This window comes from Populus euphratica, unplaced genomic scaffold, assembly GCF_000495115.2.
Source record: "Populus euphratica unplaced genomic scaffold, PopEup_1.0 scaffold34.1, whole genome shotgun sequence".
Classification (NCBI taxonomy): domain Eukaryota; kingdom Viridiplantae; phylum Streptophyta; class Magnoliopsida; order Malpighiales; family Salicaceae; genus Populus; species Populus euphratica.
In genome coordinates this window covers 679,010-700,143 of record NW_011499883.1, presented here as the reverse complement: position 1 = coordinate 700,143, position 21,134 = coordinate 679,010, and the positions used below count along the sequence as shown (strand labels likewise).

The following is a 21,134-nucleotide window of genomic DNA, read 5'->3' as shown; positions in this document are numbered from 1 at the left end:
TTGATACTTCAAGTGCAAAATGCTGATAAATTTTTTTTAATAAAAAATCACTTTTAAATACTAATCACATTTCATCTTGTCTTTTATATATATATATATATATATATTATTCTCATGAAGGATAAGGAGCATTTTGATCTTTTAATAAATATAAAAAATATTAATAAAAAGAAAACATTATGGTGCAAGTCTAGCACTTGCCATCAAGTAGATGTCACCTATACTATTCAAGTGATGGCATCTAGTGGTGAAACACATCTTTCAAATGTGTTGTTGGAAGCACACCAATGTCCTTTATACTATCACGTGGCACATGTGTACAACAAAGTTGCGGTTGGGGTTTAATTGACTTTTTTATTTTCCTTCCTCTTTTCTCTCTTTTCTCATTATCAAAATATGGGTGTATCCTATTATTTATTTTGTATATCCAGTTTAGTTCTCATTTTTTTAATCATTACATGCTTTGTCCTTTTATCTTATTTTAATTGATGTTTCTCCTTCAATTTCATCTTGTCATTTAATTTAATTTGATTTTCATATCAAACTTGATATTCATTCTTTTATTTTTATACCCTTTTACTCATTAAATTTTATTTTCAATTTCAAATCTATGTATTTGATTTTAATTTATTTTTATGTAGAATTTGGTCCTCATTATTTTTATCTATTTATTTTTTGTTTTGAATGCTTTTTTATTGCATTTTCTTCCTAATTTAATCCCTTCCTATTTTTTTTTTAGTTTATAATTCTTCTTTGTTTTCCCTTCTGTAGGATTAGTCTCATCATCATGGTTAGGGTAATGAGTTTGAAAGTTTGACATAGGTTGACTTTGATGTTTTTAGGTCCTTTTGTAGAATCGATTTATTTTAAATTTTCTCCTTCAAAATTTGATTTTTTAAATTGATTTCCATGCTTTTTTCACTTATTTTTATGTGGGGTTATCTCAATTCTGGGTTGACTCGGATCTTTTTCTATTATTTTTTATTTTTAAATTACTACTTCTTGATTTCATTGTGAAGCTTTTTTTTTTTTTGAGAGTTTTGCTTAATTATTTTTTGTGTTTGTCTTCTACATGATTTGTCCCGGTCTTATAACCCTGATCATGGGTTTTGAAAGTTAGCATAAATTGACTTTGATATTTTTTTGTCTTTTTTTAAAATTGATTTTTTTTATTTTATCCTTTAACATATATTTTTTTAGGCATTAATCTTTGTTTTTTTTTTTCACTTTTCTCTTTATAGGTCTATCCTTAATTAAATTTCTTTTGGCTTGGATTTGTGCGGTGAAATTAATCTATACTTAATTAAATTAAATTGATTAATAATTGTACTTTTAGAACTATTAATAGTGTATATTTGTTATTATGATATAAAGTGTTTTATTAAAGTGATTTTTATTTAAAAATATAAAAAATTATTATTTTTTATTATTTTAGATATCAGCACATCAAATTCATTCATATAAATAAATTTTTAAATCACAACTAAACACAATTTTGGCCTAAAAAATAAACTTTCTTTTAAGTGTTTATGTCCTACAATCTCCCGCAGAAAAAAAATAAAAAAATCCAAGGTCTTTTTTCTTGTTTTCGATTCCCTTTTACAAGTCTTGGTGAAATGATTGTTTTACATAAATTGCTGATTATAATCATTCTTCAAAGTTCTTGCCCCATAATTAGAGTATCAACTGAAAGTTTAAAGTAACCTAGCTATTGGTAAATTTCCTTTGGCCGAGGTTTCTTAGGAAAAGACAAATACAGTCAGCCATGCGTTCTTTTTTCTTCCCCCACCGTTCAAAACATTCCACACGACTGTTTGGTGAGGAGATGTTGGCAAGCAACAACCAATGCCTTCAAAAACTTGTCAATTCTAACCATTTAGGTGGTGGCTAGTGGTAAAGACTTGGGATCAAGGGGTTTGCTCCCTCTGTGGTCTCAGGTTCGAGTCCTTGGTTGCTCATATGATGGCCACTGGAGGCTTACATGGTCGTTAACTTCAGGGCCCGTGGGATTAGTCGTGGTGCGCGCAAGCTGGCCCGGACTATAAAAAAAAAAAAAAAAAAAAAAAAAAAAAAAAAAAAAAACTTGTCAATTCTAAAGGCTAAATTTACTCTTTTATGGTGAAATTAATCGATACTTAATTAAATTAAATTGAATGATAACGATACTTTTGAAATTATTAAAAGTATATTTGCTATTGTAGTGTAGGGTATTTAAAAAAATAATTTTTGCTTAAAAATGCGTAAAAAAATTCAGTTTCTTTATTTTATTTTAGATATTACAACTAAAAATAATCAAAAAACACTAAAAAATATCAATTTAATTTTTTTTAATATCAAGTAAACTTTTAAAACATACTTAATTAAACATGATTTTGACCCCCCCCCAAAAAAAAAAAAATTGCCTCTAAGTATTTATAATTAGTCCCAGGAAACCATACAATTCTAAGAGCATCTAAGCCAAAATAATAATAATAAAAAAAAAACCTTAACGTACCCCCCTACCCCTAAAAAAATTGAAGGTTTTCTTTTTGTTTTTTCCTTGTTTTCGCTTCCCTTTTACATGTCTTGGTGAAATGAATGTTTTACATAAATTGCTAATTATAATCATTCTTCAAAGTTCTTGCCCAATAATTAGAGTATTAACTGAAAGTTTAAAGTAACATAGCTATCGGTGAATTATACAAATATAGGATGCTAAGTTACTAGTTGGCCATTTGTAAAATAGTGTTTATATTTTGGATCTAAATTCTAGATTTTTAGTTTCTTCATGAATTTTCATTTTATGCTTTTTTGGTGGTTTTTCTTAATAATATTGGCAAGTAATATCATTTGTATAGTTTATATAGCTTTATATCTTAGGTATAGAAACCTCTCTCTTGTTCAGTTCTTAATAAGATTCCTTCGTAAAAAAAGAGGGGAAGAAGAGAAGATTAGATAACACTGCAATAATAGTAGCTTTGATTTCTTTATTGCATCTTCAATTTGGAGACACCTACCAGTACTAAAATAAGGTTTCTTCATGTTAGTGGAACCCATTTCAGTTCTCGCAGTGGAAAGATACCAACCAGCAATTCAACTTCTTTTCGTAGATGAAGAAAGGGCTGTATATATCGTGCCTCCACCGGAATGTCCGTTATCCTACTCCGAAACACGCATTGCCACTTAATCAATATGATGTTATTCCTTGCATCCACTCTACTGCTACTCTCCGATGCCGCTGCATCAAAATCAATAATCAAGTCCCTACCTGGCTTTCACGGTAACCTTCCATTTGTACTGGAAACAGGGTGAGTGTACTTACTTTTTCTCTTTGTGGTGCAAGGCCTTGTGAAGTTTATCTTGTTTTGATATGATTTTCTGTGTCCAGGTATATTGGCGTCGGAGAATTGGAAGCCGTGCAGCTATTCTACTACTTCGTCGAGTCTGAGAGGAGCCCAAAAGATGACCCTCTTGTGCTTTGGCTCACCGGTGGCCCTGGATGTTCTGCCCTGTCTGGATTTATATATGAAATTGGTGTGTTAAGTTTATTCGAGAATATAGTTATTATTGTTTTTTAAAGTATTTTTTATTTATAAATATATTATAATATTATATTTTTATTTTTAAAAAATTATTTTTAATATTCACACATCAAAATAATTTAAAAAAACTAAAAAAATATTAATTTAAAATAAAAATTTACAAAAAAAAACAATTTTAAATTAAAAAAAAAACAATTTTAAAATGTAAAAACAAACCGTCTGAGCACATAATTCATGTTTCAGTAACTACAATCTTCTTATCGTGCACTTTATAAAACAGAAATTTCTCTATTTCCTAATTCTTTTGGACAAAATCCAAGAAATTTAAGGCTATTAAAAGTTCTCCCAATGGTGGTTATGAATGAATAGGCCCATTATCATTTGATTATGCAAAATCCAGCGGAGGAGGCAAACCTGTTTTGGCATTGAACCCATATTCATGGACAAAGGTCACAAATTTCTGCACCCTTGAATTATTTATTTGCAACTAAATGTAACTGTTGAAATTATGTTTCATTTAATGGTGCAGATTGCCAACATAATATTTGTAGATGCACCTGTTGGTACCGGATTTTCCTATTCAACTACATGGGAAGGCTACGATGTTAGTGATACATTGTCAGCTGCGGAAACTTATGAGTTCTTAAGAAAGGTAAGGGAAAGTGTATTTTTAAATCGCAAGATATACAAGTTGTATATCAAGGAAAAGGAATGGCACAGAATTGGGTTTTTTTCTAATTAAAATTAGACGTTTTTGGTTTTTTGCACTAATATTGAAGACAACTGGAGACTGATTTATGGATATGCTAGAAAAGCATGGTTTTATTGATCATTGACTTGCAATTTACACATCATAATGGAATCAGATTTGTAGAAAAATCTGCTAGCAAATGAGTTTGTTAAACAAAGAAATAGTGATGATAAACATAAAAATCATAATGACTGGGAATGTAAAACAACTGTAAAATTCAAAAGGTTGTTAGCAGTGCCTTGAGTCATGCTAGTCAACAGAAGCAAATGCATAGCAGTAAACTAGCTAGTAATGCAAAACAATTTGGCTAACATTATGAGTTTGTGATACAGTGGCTTGTGGATCACCCCAAGTTTCTCACAAATCCACTCTATGTTGCGGGGGACTCCTATTCAGGCATCGTTGCACCTATCATAGTCCAGGAGATTTCTGATGGTAGTATTTAATTACTTCTGCCCAAACACAACTTATTTTTCTTGTAATATTCATCAGTGTGTGATTTGTTTTTGTTTTATTTCTTGCAGGAAATGAAGTGGGACGTCAGCCAACAATGAACCTCAAAGTACTCAATCAACTCTGAAAATCCAAATACGCATTAGTTACAAGTCCACAGCTGCGCGCCCATGTTTTATTTTGTTTGTTTTTACTTATTTATTTGCGTTGTAGTTGACAAGGCTGTAAACATGTTGGAACTCAGGGATATGTGCTTGGAAACCCACTGACAGATCATGAGATTGACACCAATTCAATAGTTCCTTTTGCTTACCTAAAAGCGCTTATATCAGATAAACTCTACGAGGTAACTTCCCTCTCCTAGCTCTGCTCTTCAACTTCCCAGCTAGCTAGCTCTCTTATAAGCAAAACTATTCTCATGGTTTTTTTCCAGTCCTTCATGAAAAATTGCAAGGGTGAGTACTTAAATCCAGATCAAAGCAACGCATCGTGTATGGAAGACATATTAGCCATCAAGGAGGTGACTGATCAATTCATAAATCAAAACTCTGATAAACTTTTTTTTTTTTTTTTTTTGCATCATACTTGAAGTTTATGAGCATGAAAGTTGACTTCTCTTTTGACTTTATATATAGTGCATTGGAGATTTATATACTGCACAAATACTGGAACCTACATGCAAGCTCATATCCCCAAAACCGGTGGCATTGAAATGGGATCCAAGGTTTCTCATAGCCGATGACGCTGATATTCTGCTATCAAGTCCCCGTGTTCATGGACATTGGTGCCGGGTACATTGAACTTTCTCTTTTCTTTTTTCTCTCTTACACAAAAAATCATCGCATACCTTGGTTATTAACCAGCTTATTGGCATGTAGAGTTACAATCATGTATACATTTATGGGTGGGCTAATGATGAAACTGTTCGAGATGCTCTTCATATTCGCAAGGTATGCTTGCACTATCAAGTATATTACCTTCCAGATTCAAAATCACTCTGCTCATGGCGGAAGAATAATAAATAAAACTATCATGACCAGGGAACCATAAAGGATTGGAGAAGATGCAATAAGACCCTGGCCTATTCGTACAATGTCGAAAGTGCTGTTGATTACCATCGGAACTTGACCAAGAAACCATATCGAGCTCTCATTTACAGGTAATGTTTATAATTCTATGAACACATTATAAATTCTGAATTTCCCCATTTAGTGCAATCTTAACCATTGTTTTAACATGTGTAGTGGCGATCATGACATTATTATCCCATACATTGGTACACATGAATGGATAGAATCTCTGAATTTGACGATTAAGCATGACTGGGAACCATGGTTTGTTGATGGTCAAGTTGCAGGGTCAGTATCCATCATTTTACACCCTTTGATTTAATTTTTCAAAATCCAAACCAATGGGAATTTATCATATATTTTTTTTTAAAAATAGAACCTAGTTCAAATATATACATAAAAAATAAATAGAAAAAAAAACAATATATTTTTTTTAAAAGACTCATATTAATTTGTTTTTATTTTTCAATAAAGTTAAATTATCTCAAACATATAATTAATCATAAGATAATAAAATCTCTCGTTCATGAATAACGATTTTTCATTAGATGCTACTATTTTTTAGTAATATTTTTAAACTAATATTTTATATTTTATAAAGGAAGATATTTGTAACAAAACTATCACCTTTTTTAAAAAAAATCTCATGAAAATCTTTTACTTTGGGCTTCTTTTATTTTATTTTTTAGATAATGATATTATTAATTAATTTACATATTTTTACATGTGTCATGTCCATTTGAAACGGTAGAGGTTATTTTAAAAATAAAAAATAAAAAAAGTAGAATGACAGAATCCAAAACAAACAAAGGTACCTACATGAACTGGCATTAACTAATCCTTTTTTGGTTGTTGGGTCATCATTAGATACGCAATGCTGTATGCAGACAATGCGCAAGAATACATAACATACGACCTGTCATTTGCAACTGTGAAGGTAAGGACAGCCATTAGCTTATCTAACTGTTACAATATAAACAAGCAATTATGGTATCTTGAAAGCCTGATATTGGTGGTGGTGGTGGTGGTGGTGGTGGTTGTGGTGCAGGGAGGGGGTCACACAGCGCCGGAATACAGGCCAGAGCAGTGCTTTGCCATGATGGATAGGTGGTTTGATTACTACCCTCTATAAAAAAAACAATGCCAAAATGTTCTCATGAACTAATTAATTAAATATTGTAAGCCCTAATCCATGTTTTGTATTTCAGTTGCGCATCAGAAAACTCAAGGATTAACGAGCCTTTTAGCTCTTACCGTTTTTATTATTATTATTATTATTATTATTATTATTATTATTCTCGGTAGAATTTATAGTAACTGTTCATCTGTGTACACTTTGTTTATGCCTCTTAATTAATATATGTTCAGATATGGATGGTCGTGCTTGAAACACAATCTCTAAACATGTAATAATAATAATAATAATAATAATCTTAACCACCAAGATGATTATATTATTTCCCAGTAAAAAAACAATTATTATAATGCTACTTTAAGAGAATCATATGAATTGCCCAGTATGATAACGGCACTCATTATTTAGTAATAGAGTGAATATGCAGGGAATTCAAAAAATCTACGGATACAAACGAAATTATCAAGGAAAATTTTTGTTGGTATTTTAGGATGATATTTATTTATTAATTTTATTTCATCACTAAATTTATCATTATTTACAAATATAAATAATTTATCGATAAATATTGAGTGAATTATAATTGAAATAAAAAATTTTAAAAAAACCAAAAAATAAAATGATGTTTATTTTTTTATGAATGATTTTACTGATAGAATTATAGTTGGACTCAAACAAAGAATGTCATACAGTAACATGTCTCTAGTATTGACAAAATTGTTGATGGATTGATAAATAAAAATATTTTGTTAATAAATCCATCAATAATAGTTAATATATAGACTGGTTATCGACCCTCCCCTTTCCTGTTTCTCTTTTTTTTCCTTTGAAACTAAACAAAACCACTCCCCACCTCGCCCACCATCCTTTCTCAAATTTTCTAGTAATAGCAATAGTGTTATTGTGAATTTTTAATTTTAAGTAAGTAAATCTACTATTTTTAAATTTAAAAAAAATTGAAAAGTCAATTTTTTTATTGCATATTTTTTGTAGTAAATGTATTTTGATTGAGTGTTTACTTGTTTTATTATTTTTTTCTCAAACAAACTTGTATGGATACATGGTTTTGTACATGTTATGATTTGTTTTAGATTTTATAAAATTATATTTATTCATAAATTATTGAAACTTATGTCGAATTACCGACTTAGTGTTGTGATAATATAAATAATGGCTTATTTAACGAGTTTGTTTAATATTTTATTAATTTTATTGCTGAGTTATCATTTTTGTACATTAATGTGTATAAATTTGTATGTACGTAGATAATTGATAATGAATTAAGAGAAATATGAAAGTAGGATAATTATTTACTTAACATAATTAATTAATATATATTTTTGTTATCATTATTTGATACACACACACACACACACACACATGTTAACTAAAAGTTATGGATGATCGTTTATAGATGTATAAAGATTCATCCCAGAGATTGCAGCGGATGGATTATTGTAATGGCGTTCAAAAAGTTATGGATGATCGTTCATAGATGTATAAGGATTCATCCCAGAGATTGTAGCGGATGGATTATTGTAATGGCGTTCAAGATTTTATTAATTATACAGCTTCTATTCCTAGAAATATTAGTAGAGGCAATATTAGGTGTCCATATAGGAGGTGTCAAAATAAAAAAAATTTGCATCCAAATGTTGTAACGATACATCTTTTACGCAAAGGGTTCATAGATGAATGCTTGTGTTGGTATGCATATGAAGAACTATTTGTTCCTCACGAGACCATGGTAGAAATGATAAATGGGTCAACTTTTAGTGCTAACAACATGCATGAAGTTGAAACTAACAACAGTAATCCTTATAGGACTATGGTTGTGGATATGATGAGAATAAATCACGATTATGCCAATAAATATCAAATCATAGATGAAGAAACTAATGTGAATGCGACTAAGCTTTTTTTTATCTTTTAAAAGATTTTGATGAACCATTATAGGATGGCTACACAAATCACAGTAAATTATCAGTCATTTCAAAAGTGTTTACTATGAAGTCAGATTATAGGTTGAGTAAGGCCTATTATGATAGAATTGTCAAATAGACGAGAAGCATTTTACCTGAAAGGAACAAGCTAGAAGAGAACTTTTAAGTTGTTAAGTCCATGATGAAATCTCTTAATCTAAGATACCAGAAAATTGACATGTGTCCAAACTTCTACATGCTATACTACCTTGAAATGTTGAGCTACCGAGTGCAGGATGTGGGTATTCTCATGATAAACCCATAACTAGCAATGAAAAGACTTTTGTAGAACATAAAAAACTTATATACTTCTCAATCACACCTAAATTGTAGAGGTTATTCATGTCACCAAAGACTAATAAGCACATGACATGGCACCAATCATATAATGCAGTTGATAGAGTGATGGTGTACCTTTTCGACAGTGAAGCATGTAAACACTTTAATAGTGTGCATCATCACTTTTCAAATGAATCAAGGAACGTTCATATTAGGCTATGTATAGATAAATTCAATCAATTCGAGTCATTTGTTGCTCTTAGTTCTTGTTGGCTGGTTATACTAATTGTTTACAACTTACCATCAAGGGTGTGTACAAGGCTGGAGTTCATGTTTTTATTTACGGTCATACCTAATCTTAATAGTCTAAACCGAAATATAGATATTTGTCATTAACTAGTGATTAATGAGTTGACACGGTTATGGTCCTCCGATGACTTATAATGTATTGATTAAACAAAATTTTCTTATGAGGACAGCTTTAATATGGACTTTAATAATTTTTCACCTTATGAAATGGTTTCTGGTTGGAGCACATATGTAAAACTAGCATGTACATGCTACATAGAAAACAACAAGGCATTCACGCTAATAAAAAGGGGTAAAGCATCTTTTTTTTACTGCCACCAGATTTCTTGCCAACAGATCACAGGTACAAAAAGAAAAGAAATGATTTTTTTATTGGCAAAGTTGAAAAGGATATTGCACCCTTGCATCTTTCCAATGAAGAATTGTATGATGTGGTGTCAGAGTATGGTGACATTATGTTTGGTTTCCAATCTAGTAAGCAGAAGTTTCCTGGTTTTGATTTCACCCATAACTGGGTAAAGGGAAATATTTTTTGGGAACTTTCTTATTGGAAGACCAATCTCCTCCACTATAACATTGACATCATGCACATAGAAAATAACATATTTGAGAACATTTTTCAACACTATCATGGACATGAAGGGAAAGGCAAAGGATAACATCAAGGCTAGAATGGATATAACATTGTTGTGTCACCGTAAAAATATGGAGTTGGTTTATATTGGGTCACGAGTTACAAACCTTAAAGCAAACTTCGTCTTAGACAAGAATGCATAACTAGTAGTATACCAATGACTGAAAAGTTTGCGTTTTCTTGATGGACATGCCTTGAACATATTAAGGTTGGTTAATTTGTTGGATTACAGTTTATATGAAGGAAGAGCCATAATTGCCACATGTTTATACAAACACTCATTTTATTAACTTATTATGATTTATTGCCAAAGAGGATATGAATGTACTCACGGAGATCAATCATTTATTTATAAATATATGATGCTCTAGCAAGTTGTAGACACATCATATTGAGAGGCTTGAAATGAATATCATCAGGATAATATACAAACTTGAGATGATATTCCCTTTATTAAATTTTGACTTTATAGAGCATCTACCCATACATTTACTATATAAGGCAAAAGTTAGAGGCTTGGTCCAGTATAGATGTATGTATCCATTTAAGAGGTTAGAGATTACACGTGAAATATATATATATATATATATATATATATATATATATATATTCATTGGTTTTGTTAATTAAAAACATTCATTTTATTCCATACAGGCACTTGTTCAACCTTAAGAAAAAGGTAAAAAAAAAGGAGTATATTGAGGAATCGATATGTGAGGCCTATATTGTTGAGGAGATTTCAACATTTATCTCATACTATTTCAAGCCTCATTTGAGAATAAAAATCAATTGCGTACGAAGGCATGATGATGGCGGTAAAGTGTCTTCAAGTGGAAACTTGTCAATATTCTTTAATCCTAGATGAGCCGTACCAAAAATATTGTTAGGGGAAGATATTTGGCTGAAATAGAATTCAAACAAGCACATAATTATGTGTTATTTAACTGCAGTGTACTGAGACCTTTTATTTACTAAGTATAATACTTCCATTTTGTTATTAATGGACTATTTCTCTCATGCAATGTTACAAACTCATATATTATTGAATATCTTGTAGGTAACATCGTCAACATTTACTATCTAATAACTCACAGCTGAACGAATCTCAAATCTTTCAATTACAAGATGATCAATTTACGATATGGTTCAGAACATATGTAAATACTATCACAAACTCATTATCTATCAAGATACTTAATTTCATTATAGAATTCTTGATCACTATTCATTGTTGTACTTGATCTACCAAGTTTATAAAATGGGAAGGAATGCTAGTGCTACATTGTCTTTACTAAGTCTAAGTCCCGAAAGGAAAATAAAGAGATATAACGGGTATTTTATTAATGGCTATATGTTTCGTACTAAAAAATATAGGTAGGATAGAAAGACATATAACAATGGGGTTTGTATTAAGGGATTGACTTTTAATAAGTTTGAAGTTGACTATTATGAGAAATTAGAAGAGGTAATTGAATTGTAATATCATAAAGAGCATAATAGAGTCTTTTTATTCAAATATTATTAGTATGACACCATTGACTAAGGAATCAAAGTAGATCCTTTTTCATTTTTTGCTCGAAATTAACTTAAAAACTAGACTCCGCAATATCAATGATATCTTTGTTTTCACCAAGCAATGCCAGCAAGTTTATTACATATACATTCTTTCCTTTAGAAATGATCATTCAAAAGTTGATTGATTATCCGTATTGAAAATCAAACCCAGGGGTTGTGTCGATGTTGTTCAGGACGAGAATAATGACTCAAATATCATAGATGATGTCTTTCATATAAATGAGTTGCTTGAACTATATCAAGTTGTTTTCTTGATTGACTTGGAAGAAAATTCAAATTTTCACATCTTCAATAATTTTTTTGTTAATATTGATGTTGAGGAGTTGAATGTTGTTCTGAGCTCTAATGGACAAGCACAAATTGATGAAAGTGATGACAACAATGATATCAATGTAGAAGATTATGTTGGAACTGACGACAAGTCAATTAAAGAAGAAAAGGACAATTCTAACTAACTATGAAAACACGATAGTATTGTAATGTCATAGTTATTGATGAAATTATCAACAAATAAGTATTTATTGTATAATTTTTATTTAAATTGGTGTTATTATGTTATGCGTACAACTTTCAATTTAAGTATCTGAAAGATGAATAAATAGGGAATGTAAATACAATCTATCATTCACTGTGCAAAACATCGATGGAAACACTGAGGTTTGTGTTTGTCGGTGTATTCCAGAGGCAAAGGGAATTGTTTCCCTACACTAAACATTGTTCACTGGGCAAACCATTGATGGAAACACCGATAGTTTGTGTCCATCAGTGTATTCCATATGCGAGGGGAATTGTTCCCCTCCATTAGGCACTATTCATTATGCAAATCATTGATGGAAACACCAACAGTTGTATCTGTCGGTGTATTCTAGAGGTAAAGGAAATTGTTCCTCTCCTCTAAGCACTGTTCACAATCAACAATACCGAGGGAAACATTGATGGTTTGTGTCCGTTAGTGTATTCCAAAGGCAAGGAAAATTATTCCCTCCTTCTCATATCGATGATGACAACTCAATGTCAAGTTTCTGAAGGAATTATCAATAAAATGCAAATTCCAATGCATTATTAATTAACGTTGTGTACTATTTACTTTTTTACTAACGATATCACAGACGAACAACAAAAAATCTGGAGGGTTTTTTAAAATTTTAGTGTGAAATGAATAAGCTAGAGAAAATAACAATGTTGCAAGGAGGGTTTAGGAGAATTAATTTGTAACTAGGTAACAATGAAAATAATATGATAATTATTTTTTATTCTAAATATTAAATTTTCATTTTTCATTAACTCATATATAATATGTTTGTACCATATAGTTTAAGTGATTTTTAGTATAAGGTGCAAAAAAAAGGTAAAAAATATGCCAAAAAAAGGCTCTGCTAGGCTAGAATGACGTGATGGTTTGGAAGGATTTTAGGCCATCATACATCTTGGAGGATACATGAGCAAAATATATTCAGTAAGTGACAAGGAGCTGAAGCTGGCAAATTCACGACTCAATTACCACATAAACCGATGGCTTCGTTCCTTGTGTTTCATATATGAAGCGGATTGTAAGATTAATTTTAATCATATTTATCTTTAATTAATTTGTTGTTATTTATAAATATATTTAACTTGTAATATTTTTTTCTTATAGGCTATAAGTCTAGGACATGAGCTGAGCCCAATTGAGATTTTTATAGAGATACACGTGCAGAGTGAAACCACCAAAAGGGGGTGTAGCAGTTCATCAACAATCGCTCTTAATATTTTATGGTATGTCAACAACCATTTTCCTTTGTAAATTATTATTTTCTTGAATTGAATTTGATGATTTTAGTTTTTATTTCCAGGAGACATATAACAACTAGTTGAGGGAGAGATACAGGGACAATCCATTGACCCATCCGGATTTCGATCTGAATTCATGGATGGAAGCAAGATCATCTAGTAGACCCAATAGAAACCAGGTGTACGGACTTTGTAACACTACGGCCGAGAACTTGCGGATGGCTCGTAGTGTCTCAACTGTTCGGAGCTTGTAATCGGTATCGAGTGCCCAGTCTTAGGAGCTTGCGGCCTTACAACAATATATAATTCATCTCATTAAAAAATATGAGTGACTCTCGGCATATTATGAACAACTTCGCTAAATAATCTTGGACATGATATCACAAATGGGAGGTACGTGTGTGCCTTTTTTTTTTTTTTTTACTATATGTTCCCAGGAACGATCAGCCTCCTCCTCCTCCTTCGTCATTGTTCTAATTTAATTTTTAATTGAACATATAAATTTGTAATAAATATTTGAATTTTATATTATTCAAGTTTATTTTCACATATTTCAATTTTATACAATTTTATTTTTTAATTATTTTCTTTTTTTGTTCAAAAAATTTTTTAAAAGATTTTTTAATTATTACAGATGAATACACGGATGAACATAATCTGTTGGTATATTCCAGAGGTGAGGGGAACAATTTATTTCATATACCACAACAACACTATTACATCATTGATGAAATTACTTCGTCAATATTTTATAAAGAATTTGAATAAATTTATAATAAATATTACTATCAATCACATACAAAATAATTCTAGAGACCCTTCTGTTACTCTATTTATAGAGGAGTTGCAGGGGAGGTTGATGTTTCATTACCATGCAACTAAAGCTTAGGTTTTACAGATTCTGTTCCTCCTCTTTTTTTAAGCTATGATTAATTTTCTGGGTTTTTGGTTTGGTGCAGAGTAAGTGAACTTTTGCATTTGTTTATTGTTGAGTTTAAGATTTTAAAGAATTTTGATGTAAGTTCGTATTGGTTTCTTAAGAATCCATTTGTTTTTAATGTTGATACTATTATTGTTATTGTTGTTGCTGTTGCTAGTGATTTTATTAGATTTCAAAAAAAAATGAAGAAAAATTTATCAATTTATTTTCTCTTTATATTATAAAAAAAAATAATAAGAGAAAAAAATAAAGTGGAAAAAAATCCAATTAGAAATATCTTGAAAGGAAGAGAATTAAAAGAAAAGAAATTAGTTGTAAGTGTATTAGACGCTGCTTCTTTATGTACTATTTATCGTGCTATTGTAAAAAATATTTTATTTGAAGATAGTATTGGTGTAAATATATTTTGTGCTCTTAACCAATATGGTAGTTAGTATATTATTATGTAATGGTTATTTTTTAAAATATTTTTAAAAAAATAAGATGAGATAATATTTTTTATTTTTTAAATTATTTTTTATATCATCACATCAAAATAATACAAAAACATCAAAAAAAATTAATTTGAATTAAAGAAAAAAATTTCAATTTTTTTAAAAAAATTAAAGTATTTTCGAGATGCAAAAACAAACATGTTTTAGTATGGAAATTCAACTCAATTTCAAATGAAAAAAATTATCTTCACCTTAATTTTGTATAATACCAAAAAAGTTCCATTAATTTATTTTCTCTTTATAATATAAAAAAAATTAAATAAGAAAAAAGAAAAAAATCTAAAGAGAAAAAACTAAAATTAAAAATATCTTAAAAAATTAAAGAAAAGAAATTAAAAATATCCTTAGATTTGGCTATGGAGCCGCCCCAATATCATTGGGTCCGGTAATTTAAGCAAACTCAATATCATTAAAAAAATTTAAAATATTTTAAAAAATATATATTGATATAATATTATTTCTATTTTGTAAAACCTATTTTTTATTTCATTACATCAAAGTAATAAAAAAAATATCAAAAAATGTTTATTTGAACTATAGGAAAAAAATAAAAAATAAAATCCAACTTTTTTGAAAGCATTTTTTAAAAGTAAAACAAACATGTTTTAATAAATAAATTCAATCCAACCTTAAATTAAAAAAAAAAACTATCATCACATAATTTTTATACAATATAAAATATATCTCATCAATTTATTTACTCTTTATAGGAAGGGAAAAAAATCAATAAGAGCAAAAAAAAATTGAAATGAAAAAAAAAATTGAAAATATTTTAAGTAAAAAAATTTTTTTAAAAAAATATCGGTACATTGAACGCTGTTCAGCTATGCACTAGCAAAATTCTACGCGGTAAATGAACATCAATGGCTAGCTCTTGATATCTGGTAAAATTTATAAAAGGCCCATAATGTTGCAGTAATGAAACTGATCATTTTCAGTTTCTCTAGAAATCAAATCCTTGCTTTTCCAGAACCCTCCCACGTGTTTTCCAAATTAAAATTACACACACACACACACATACTTCAGCTCCCAACACAATTCTTATACTGTTATAGTTATGTCTAATCACTTTATTTTTTAAAATAAATATTTTATCTAATTAAATAATTCTTCATGCTAATAAAAATAAAAAAAAGTTATTAATGAAAGAAAATTAAATAAAATTATAAAATCCAACTATTAAATAACCTATAATAAAAGGACAAAACAAAAAAAACAAAAAAAAATTAAACAAAAGATAAGGGTTGACCTGGATTTATTAGTTATCTCTGCAATGATGGACATGCAATCAGGATAGACCCATGAAAAGAAAAGTAAAAAAAAAAATACAAAGATCAATGCCTAAAAAAAAATATGTAAAAAAATAAAATAAAAAAATATTTAAAAATAGATAGAAAAATATCAAAATCAACTCATACTAACCATCAAAATATATAATCATAGTCATGAAACCAAAACTAACTACATAGAAGACAAATATAAAAAACAATGAATAAAAATTTTCCATTAAAAAAAACTTAATGATGAAACCAAGAAGTAATAATTTTTAAAAAATAATGAAAAACGATCCAAGTCAATTTAGGATTGAGCTAACCCACCATAAAAACAAATGAGAAAAGCATGGAAATCAATTATAAAAATTACATTTTAAAGGAAAAAATTTAAAATAAATTAATTTTATAAAAAACCTAAAAACATTAAATTCAACCCATATTAAACTTTGACAATTGTTACCCTAGCTACGAGGACAAGACTAACCCTATATGAAAGGGAGAACAAAGAGGAATTCTCATCTAAACAAATAATAAGGGATTAAATTAGAAAGAAAATGCAATAAAAAAGCATTTAAAATAAAAAAATAAATAGAAAAAAAGAACAAATGCCAAATTCAATATAAAAATAAATTAAAATCAATTGTATAGGGTTGAAATTGAAAATAAAATTTAATTAGTAAAAGGGTATAAAAATTAAAAGAATGAATACTAAATTTAACATGAAAATCAAATTAAACTAAATGACAAGAAAAAATTAAAGAAAAAATTTAATCAAAATAAGATAAAAAAACACAAAACATGTAGTGATCGAGAACTAAATTACATATACAAAATAAAAACATAGGATACACCTATATTTTAGCAATGAAAAGAAAAAGGAAAAGAAAAAGAAAAAGAAAAAAGTCAATTAAACATCAGCCGAAGCTTTGTTGTATACATGCGCCACATGACAATATAAAGGATGTTAATTCACTTCCAACATGAAGACGGTGTTTTATAGTCGAATGACATCATATGATAAGTGTGGGTGATATCCACTTAATGGCGTATGCCAAGATACACACTACAACTTTTTTATAAAAATTATTATAAAAATATCAAAATATCATTTAAAAAAATACCTGACCATTAGTGAATAAAAAACTTAGTTTTTTTTAAAATAATTTAGTTATTTTATTATACATAAAAAATAAAAATAAAGAGCATCATTTACTCCAACTTTAAAAATTATGATTACAATAGTAATAAAGCCATTTTATTGTACACAATAAATATAAAAACACAATTAAGGACAAGTGATCATATAAAATAACAAAAATACCCCCAATGGCTAGGTACTTTACTGGTTTTGAAAGGGGCAAAAAAGAAAAGACAGTGTACCGTCCGCATTGTTTTCACTTCAGCGTTTCAGTTTTACTATAAAATAATAATGTTTAGTTAATTGAGAACGAGGACAAGAAGAGAACTCTTGCAGAAAGAAAAAACCTATCCCTGTGTTTGCTGTTTGAGCTCTGCAGCAACTCAATAATCCTTTCCTTAGTTATTTGGTCTGATAGCAATTACACATTATTTTGGTGCAATATAGTTCATAAGAAAGTAAAACAATTGATTCTATCTTGAGTACTAAACGTCTAAAACTGCCCCTTTTCATATTGGCAATATCTGCAGTTCTTCATGAAGCCGCTGAGAGGAGAATCATGGGATGTTTCTATGATTTCCTGAAAATCTTTCCACCAATTCATAAAACTGCTTTTTCCCAAGAAAATCTCAGGAGATACTGCATAGTTATTGATTTCGTCCATCACATACTGCTCAAACACATTCAGACGCTCTCTCGCCGATTGTTTCTCTTCATCACTTCCATCTTTCAACTGTTTGCAAAAAATGAGAGCCTCCTCCACATTCATCCAAAAGCAAGAATCCTCAGTAAGATTACCAGCCACATTTTGTTTCTTCTTATCGTTTGGTGCGCCTGCAAGTTTTTCTGCATGCTCCTTTTGCCATTGCTCCAGAAGAATATAATGTTTAGATCTTCCATTAGTTTGGTAGTCTCGTTTCCCTTTCTGTCTATAGTATTCGGCAATGTCAAGTGGTTCAACCATTCTTCTATAATTTGTCCCAGCATAAAGCCATGTCTCCCGCATATATGCTCCTTCCTTCTGGGGTTTTCGCTCTGCATCCTCCACCAATTTTCTCCAGTAATTGGTGAGGAGTTTCTTGTGCTTGGTAACGTCATTGTCGCTACTAAAGTACAGGTTCTTGTAACTATCATAGTAACCTATCCCCCTAGCCTTGCAGTCTTTCTTGTACCATTCTAGGCAGGCCATTTTTATCTTTACTCTGTTTAGTTTTTCTACGCCGTCAATACTCTTCATTTTTTGTGCCCTTCGATTTTCGTGGCTTTCCAATTCTGATATTAGATCATTGATGCTGTTGTTCTGCTGCTGCTGCTGAGTTTAAATGGATTTGCCATTAGCTATTCGAAAAACTAAAAGTAAGTAGCAAAAGACAGTGAACTTGAGTTATTAAAGGGAAAGAATAGTTGCCAATTGATCTTATGAACACTCTGGCTAAGCCTTGGTCTGAAGTTTCGAAGGATTTTAGCATCATAAAAATATTAAGAGAGGTTGTTTGTGAAAGTCATCAATCAATGTTGTGAAAAAAATTAAATAGTACTCGTTACCTCGGCAGTTATATCTACTCCGATGGCTTTCAGCTGTAAGATTATCCCTAGCCGAAGTGGAGGTAAAACCGGTTGGCCAAGTTGTGAATCTTCTCTCAAGATAAGTCTGGCCTTCAGACGCTTCACAATTCCACTATAATCATCAATCCCCATTTCTTCGGCGGAAACCTGACTTATTGTGCTTCTCAATAACATTGAAACCACTTCAGGATCATCAACACAGTTGCATCCCAGCTCAGAACAGAAGAAAAATGTACCAAACGGCTTGCACCGAGGACTAGGTTGTGAAGTACTGAAGATTCTTGGAACTAGGTCCTTGTTTGCAGCAACGTGTAAAAAGAAAGTATTCCATTTTGAATGTTCTGAGATGGCTCGTTGGAGGCCTTGGTCCCCTAAAAGGGGTGAACCAAAAGTGATGCAGAGGGGGAGTTTAATTCTGTTGGATGTTCGTTTGATGGTGTCTAACAGCCATAAAGTGAAGAGAGAAGCAATTGATCCTCCTAGAGAGTGTCCGGTAACAATCAACTGAGAGTTCAATAGTAACTCACCAGTCTTCGAATCATGGATCTGACACGATACAATACATTATATAAGCTAAAGGACTGCTTTATTTTTTATTTCAAAAATATTTTTTAAAAGATAAAAATTTTTATTTTTTCTTTACTTTAATTTTTTTTTATATTGTTTCCCCTTACTGATTATTCCATTTTGAATGTAAAACTTTAAATTTATTATTTTAATATATTTTTAAATAAAAAATACTTTAAAAAATAATTATTACTGCATTTCCAAACCCTAAATAAATAAATTTTCTAAAAAAAATAAAAAAATTCAGTTAAAAAAATAAACCTGAAATTACCACGTATATGAAAACACTCTCATGTGAAAGTTGCAAGCTAAAATTGACTAAAATTATTGTACAATTTCGGCTCCTGTGTTTTCTATGATTTTATAAATTATTCCTTTTAGTCTTGAAAATTGTAGTTCTTTGACATCTTTCACCAAAATTGATTGTGATTTTTTTCTAGAATTTCCAAACCGCCCTTTTAGATCGAATTTTGGTTTAGTTTGTAGCTGGTGAGATTATAAAAATTGACCAATAAAGAAGGGCACTTTAAGAGAAAGAAAATGGTAACGAGCAACCAAGGGAGGGACTAAGTTATAAGAAGATACAAAATATAGACACTCAATATATATAGGGCTTTTAAACCCAGAGGGATAAATTAATTATTTTATTAAAAATATAGGGACTAAATAATAGTTTGCTGTTATTTTACCATGGAGGACCGGAGATAGGCAGAAACAATTTACAGAGAATGAATGTGAACCAGTTCACCAGATCTAATGGCTATGATTCTACACTAAGGATAAAAAAGATCCAGGTAAAGGCATATGGAAAAGGATTCAAGAGATTGTAGGGAAGAAGAGTACCTGATTTCTGAGTAGAGAGAGCTCCTGAAAATAGGCCTTAAAAAGGTTTATTGCAGCCCTATGAACGGAGAAGGAAGGGTTGCCTTCGGAGCACAAGGATTCAAAGAGAGGAAACCCCTCCTCCTTGAGAGCTGATGATGAAACCAAATCTCCTCCTTGTAAAATATGGTCTTTTGTGCAGAGGGGTGAAGTGGCAAAAGCTATGGTGGTACAATTCGGTTGTCTGACAAGTTTGTGTCTTACAGACAACTGTTGATTTGGATTGGCTTCTGCGTGGAGGTCCCTTATGGCACCGCATGAAAGCTGAAGCAAATCTGCGCTGACCACTAAGTTTGCCAAATCTAGTCCACTGATAAATCTGCAAACAAGAACGAAACCACGCAGGAATAAGATAGCATAAGCTGTTAAGAAACGAGGATGTGATCATTTCCAGAACTGAACGTCAATGAGCTAGAAGAATTCTTGTGCTTACTGGGGAAATTGACTCATTCTTGGTGTTGAAAGAAACGCAGCTGGAGGAATATCAATCTCTTTCCACAAACAAAGAGATGGAACTTCATTCATAGGAAAGTGGGGAATTTATAATAGTGGCTAAAGGTGCATAAAGAAACTCTTTTGATGCTGAGTAATTTATTTGGTTTTATTTTCAACTTTTCGATCTAATTATTCTAGTTATCCTGTACTTAATTAGTTGATTTGATTAAAAATATCTTTCTTTTTACTCATTACCAATTAAATCTCCTTTGAAATCAGTTAATTGATATGTTGTGTTAAACTTGGTTTATCTGTGAAAATCTTGGAAATCGAAATCTTACAGGGGTTGTGTTTCTAAT

The 21,134-nt window shown here is 30.3% G+C and overlaps 2 protein-coding genes across 5 annotated transcripts; one reads left to right on the top strand and one right to left on the bottom strand.

Moving 5' to 3' along the window:
* The first annotated feature begins 2,856 nt into the window (after window positions 1-2,856).
* Window positions 2,857-6,984, top strand: LOC105129789 (serine carboxypeptidase-like 18). 2 transcript variants are annotated; one of them, XM_011032008.1, is made up of 14 exons: window positions 2,861-3,287; window positions 3,368-3,513; window positions 3,891-3,970; window positions 4,051-4,173; window positions 4,605-4,707; window positions 4,797-4,834; window positions 4,970-5,071; window positions 5,159-5,245; window positions 5,361-5,516; window positions 5,604-5,675; window positions 5,766-5,884; window positions 5,970-6,083; window positions 6,663-6,732; window positions 6,844-6,984. In XM_011032008.1, exons 1-14 carry the CDS (start codon window positions 3,127-3,129, stop codon window positions 6,925-6,927), a joined length of 1,455 nt encoding a protein of 484 aa, XP_011030310.1. In that variant the 5' UTR covers window positions 2,861-3,126; the 3' UTR covers window positions 6,928-6,984. The 2 variants fall into 2 exon arrangements, with proteins under 2 accessions (XP_011030311.1, XP_011030310.1); XM_011032009.1 differs by lacking the exon at window positions 5,970-6,083 and having other exon boundaries at window positions 2,857-3,287.
* Window positions 6,985-17,655: 10,671 nt separating this feature from the next.
* LOC105129787 (senescence-associated carboxylesterase 101-like) lies at window positions 17,656-20,927 on the bottom strand. 3 transcript variants are annotated; one of them, XM_011032002.1, is made up of 4 exons: window positions 20,774-20,927; window positions 20,302-20,659; window positions 18,871-19,437; window positions 17,656-18,640 (listed from the first exon to the last, which is right to left on the bottom strand). In XM_011032002.1, the coding sequence occupies exons 1-4, from the start codon at window positions 20,863-20,865 to the stop codon at window positions 17,819-17,821; spliced, it is 1,839 nt and encodes a 612-aa protein (XP_011030304.1). In that variant the 5' UTR covers window positions 20,866-20,927; the 3' UTR covers window positions 17,656-17,818. The 3 variants fall into 3 exon arrangements, with proteins under 3 accessions (XP_011030304.1, XP_011030305.1, XP_011030306.1); XM_011032003.1 differs by having other exon boundaries at window positions 17,656-18,637; XM_011032004.1 differs by having other exon boundaries at window positions 17,656-18,634; window positions 20,774-20,917.
* Window positions 20,928-21,134: the final 207 nt, after the last annotated feature.

Coding starts and splice junctions, on each gene's coding strand:
- LOC105129789 (XM_011032008.1), top strand. CDS start 3,127: ATGTCCGTTATCCTACTCCGAAACACGCATTGCCACTTAATCAATATG. Junction 3,514..3,890: donor TGGATTTATATATGAAATTG/GTGTGTTAAGTT, acceptor ATGAATGAATAG/GCCCATTATCATTTGATTAT. Junction 5,676..5,765: donor ATGCTCTTCATATTCGCAAG/GTATGCTTGCAC, acceptor TATCATGACCAG/GGAACCATAAAGGATTGGAG.
- LOC105129787 (XM_011032002.1), bottom strand. CDS start 20,865: ATGAATGAAGTTCCATCTCTTTGTTTGTGGAAAGAGATTGATATTCCT. Junction 20,660..20,773: donor AGAATGAGTCAATTTCCCCA/GTAAGCACAAGA, acceptor TCTTGTTTGCAG/ATTTATCAGTGGACTAGATT. Junction 18,641..18,870: donor GAGTAGATATAACTGCCGAG/GTAACGAGTACT, acceptor TCCATTTAAACT/CAGCAGCAGCAGCAGAACAA.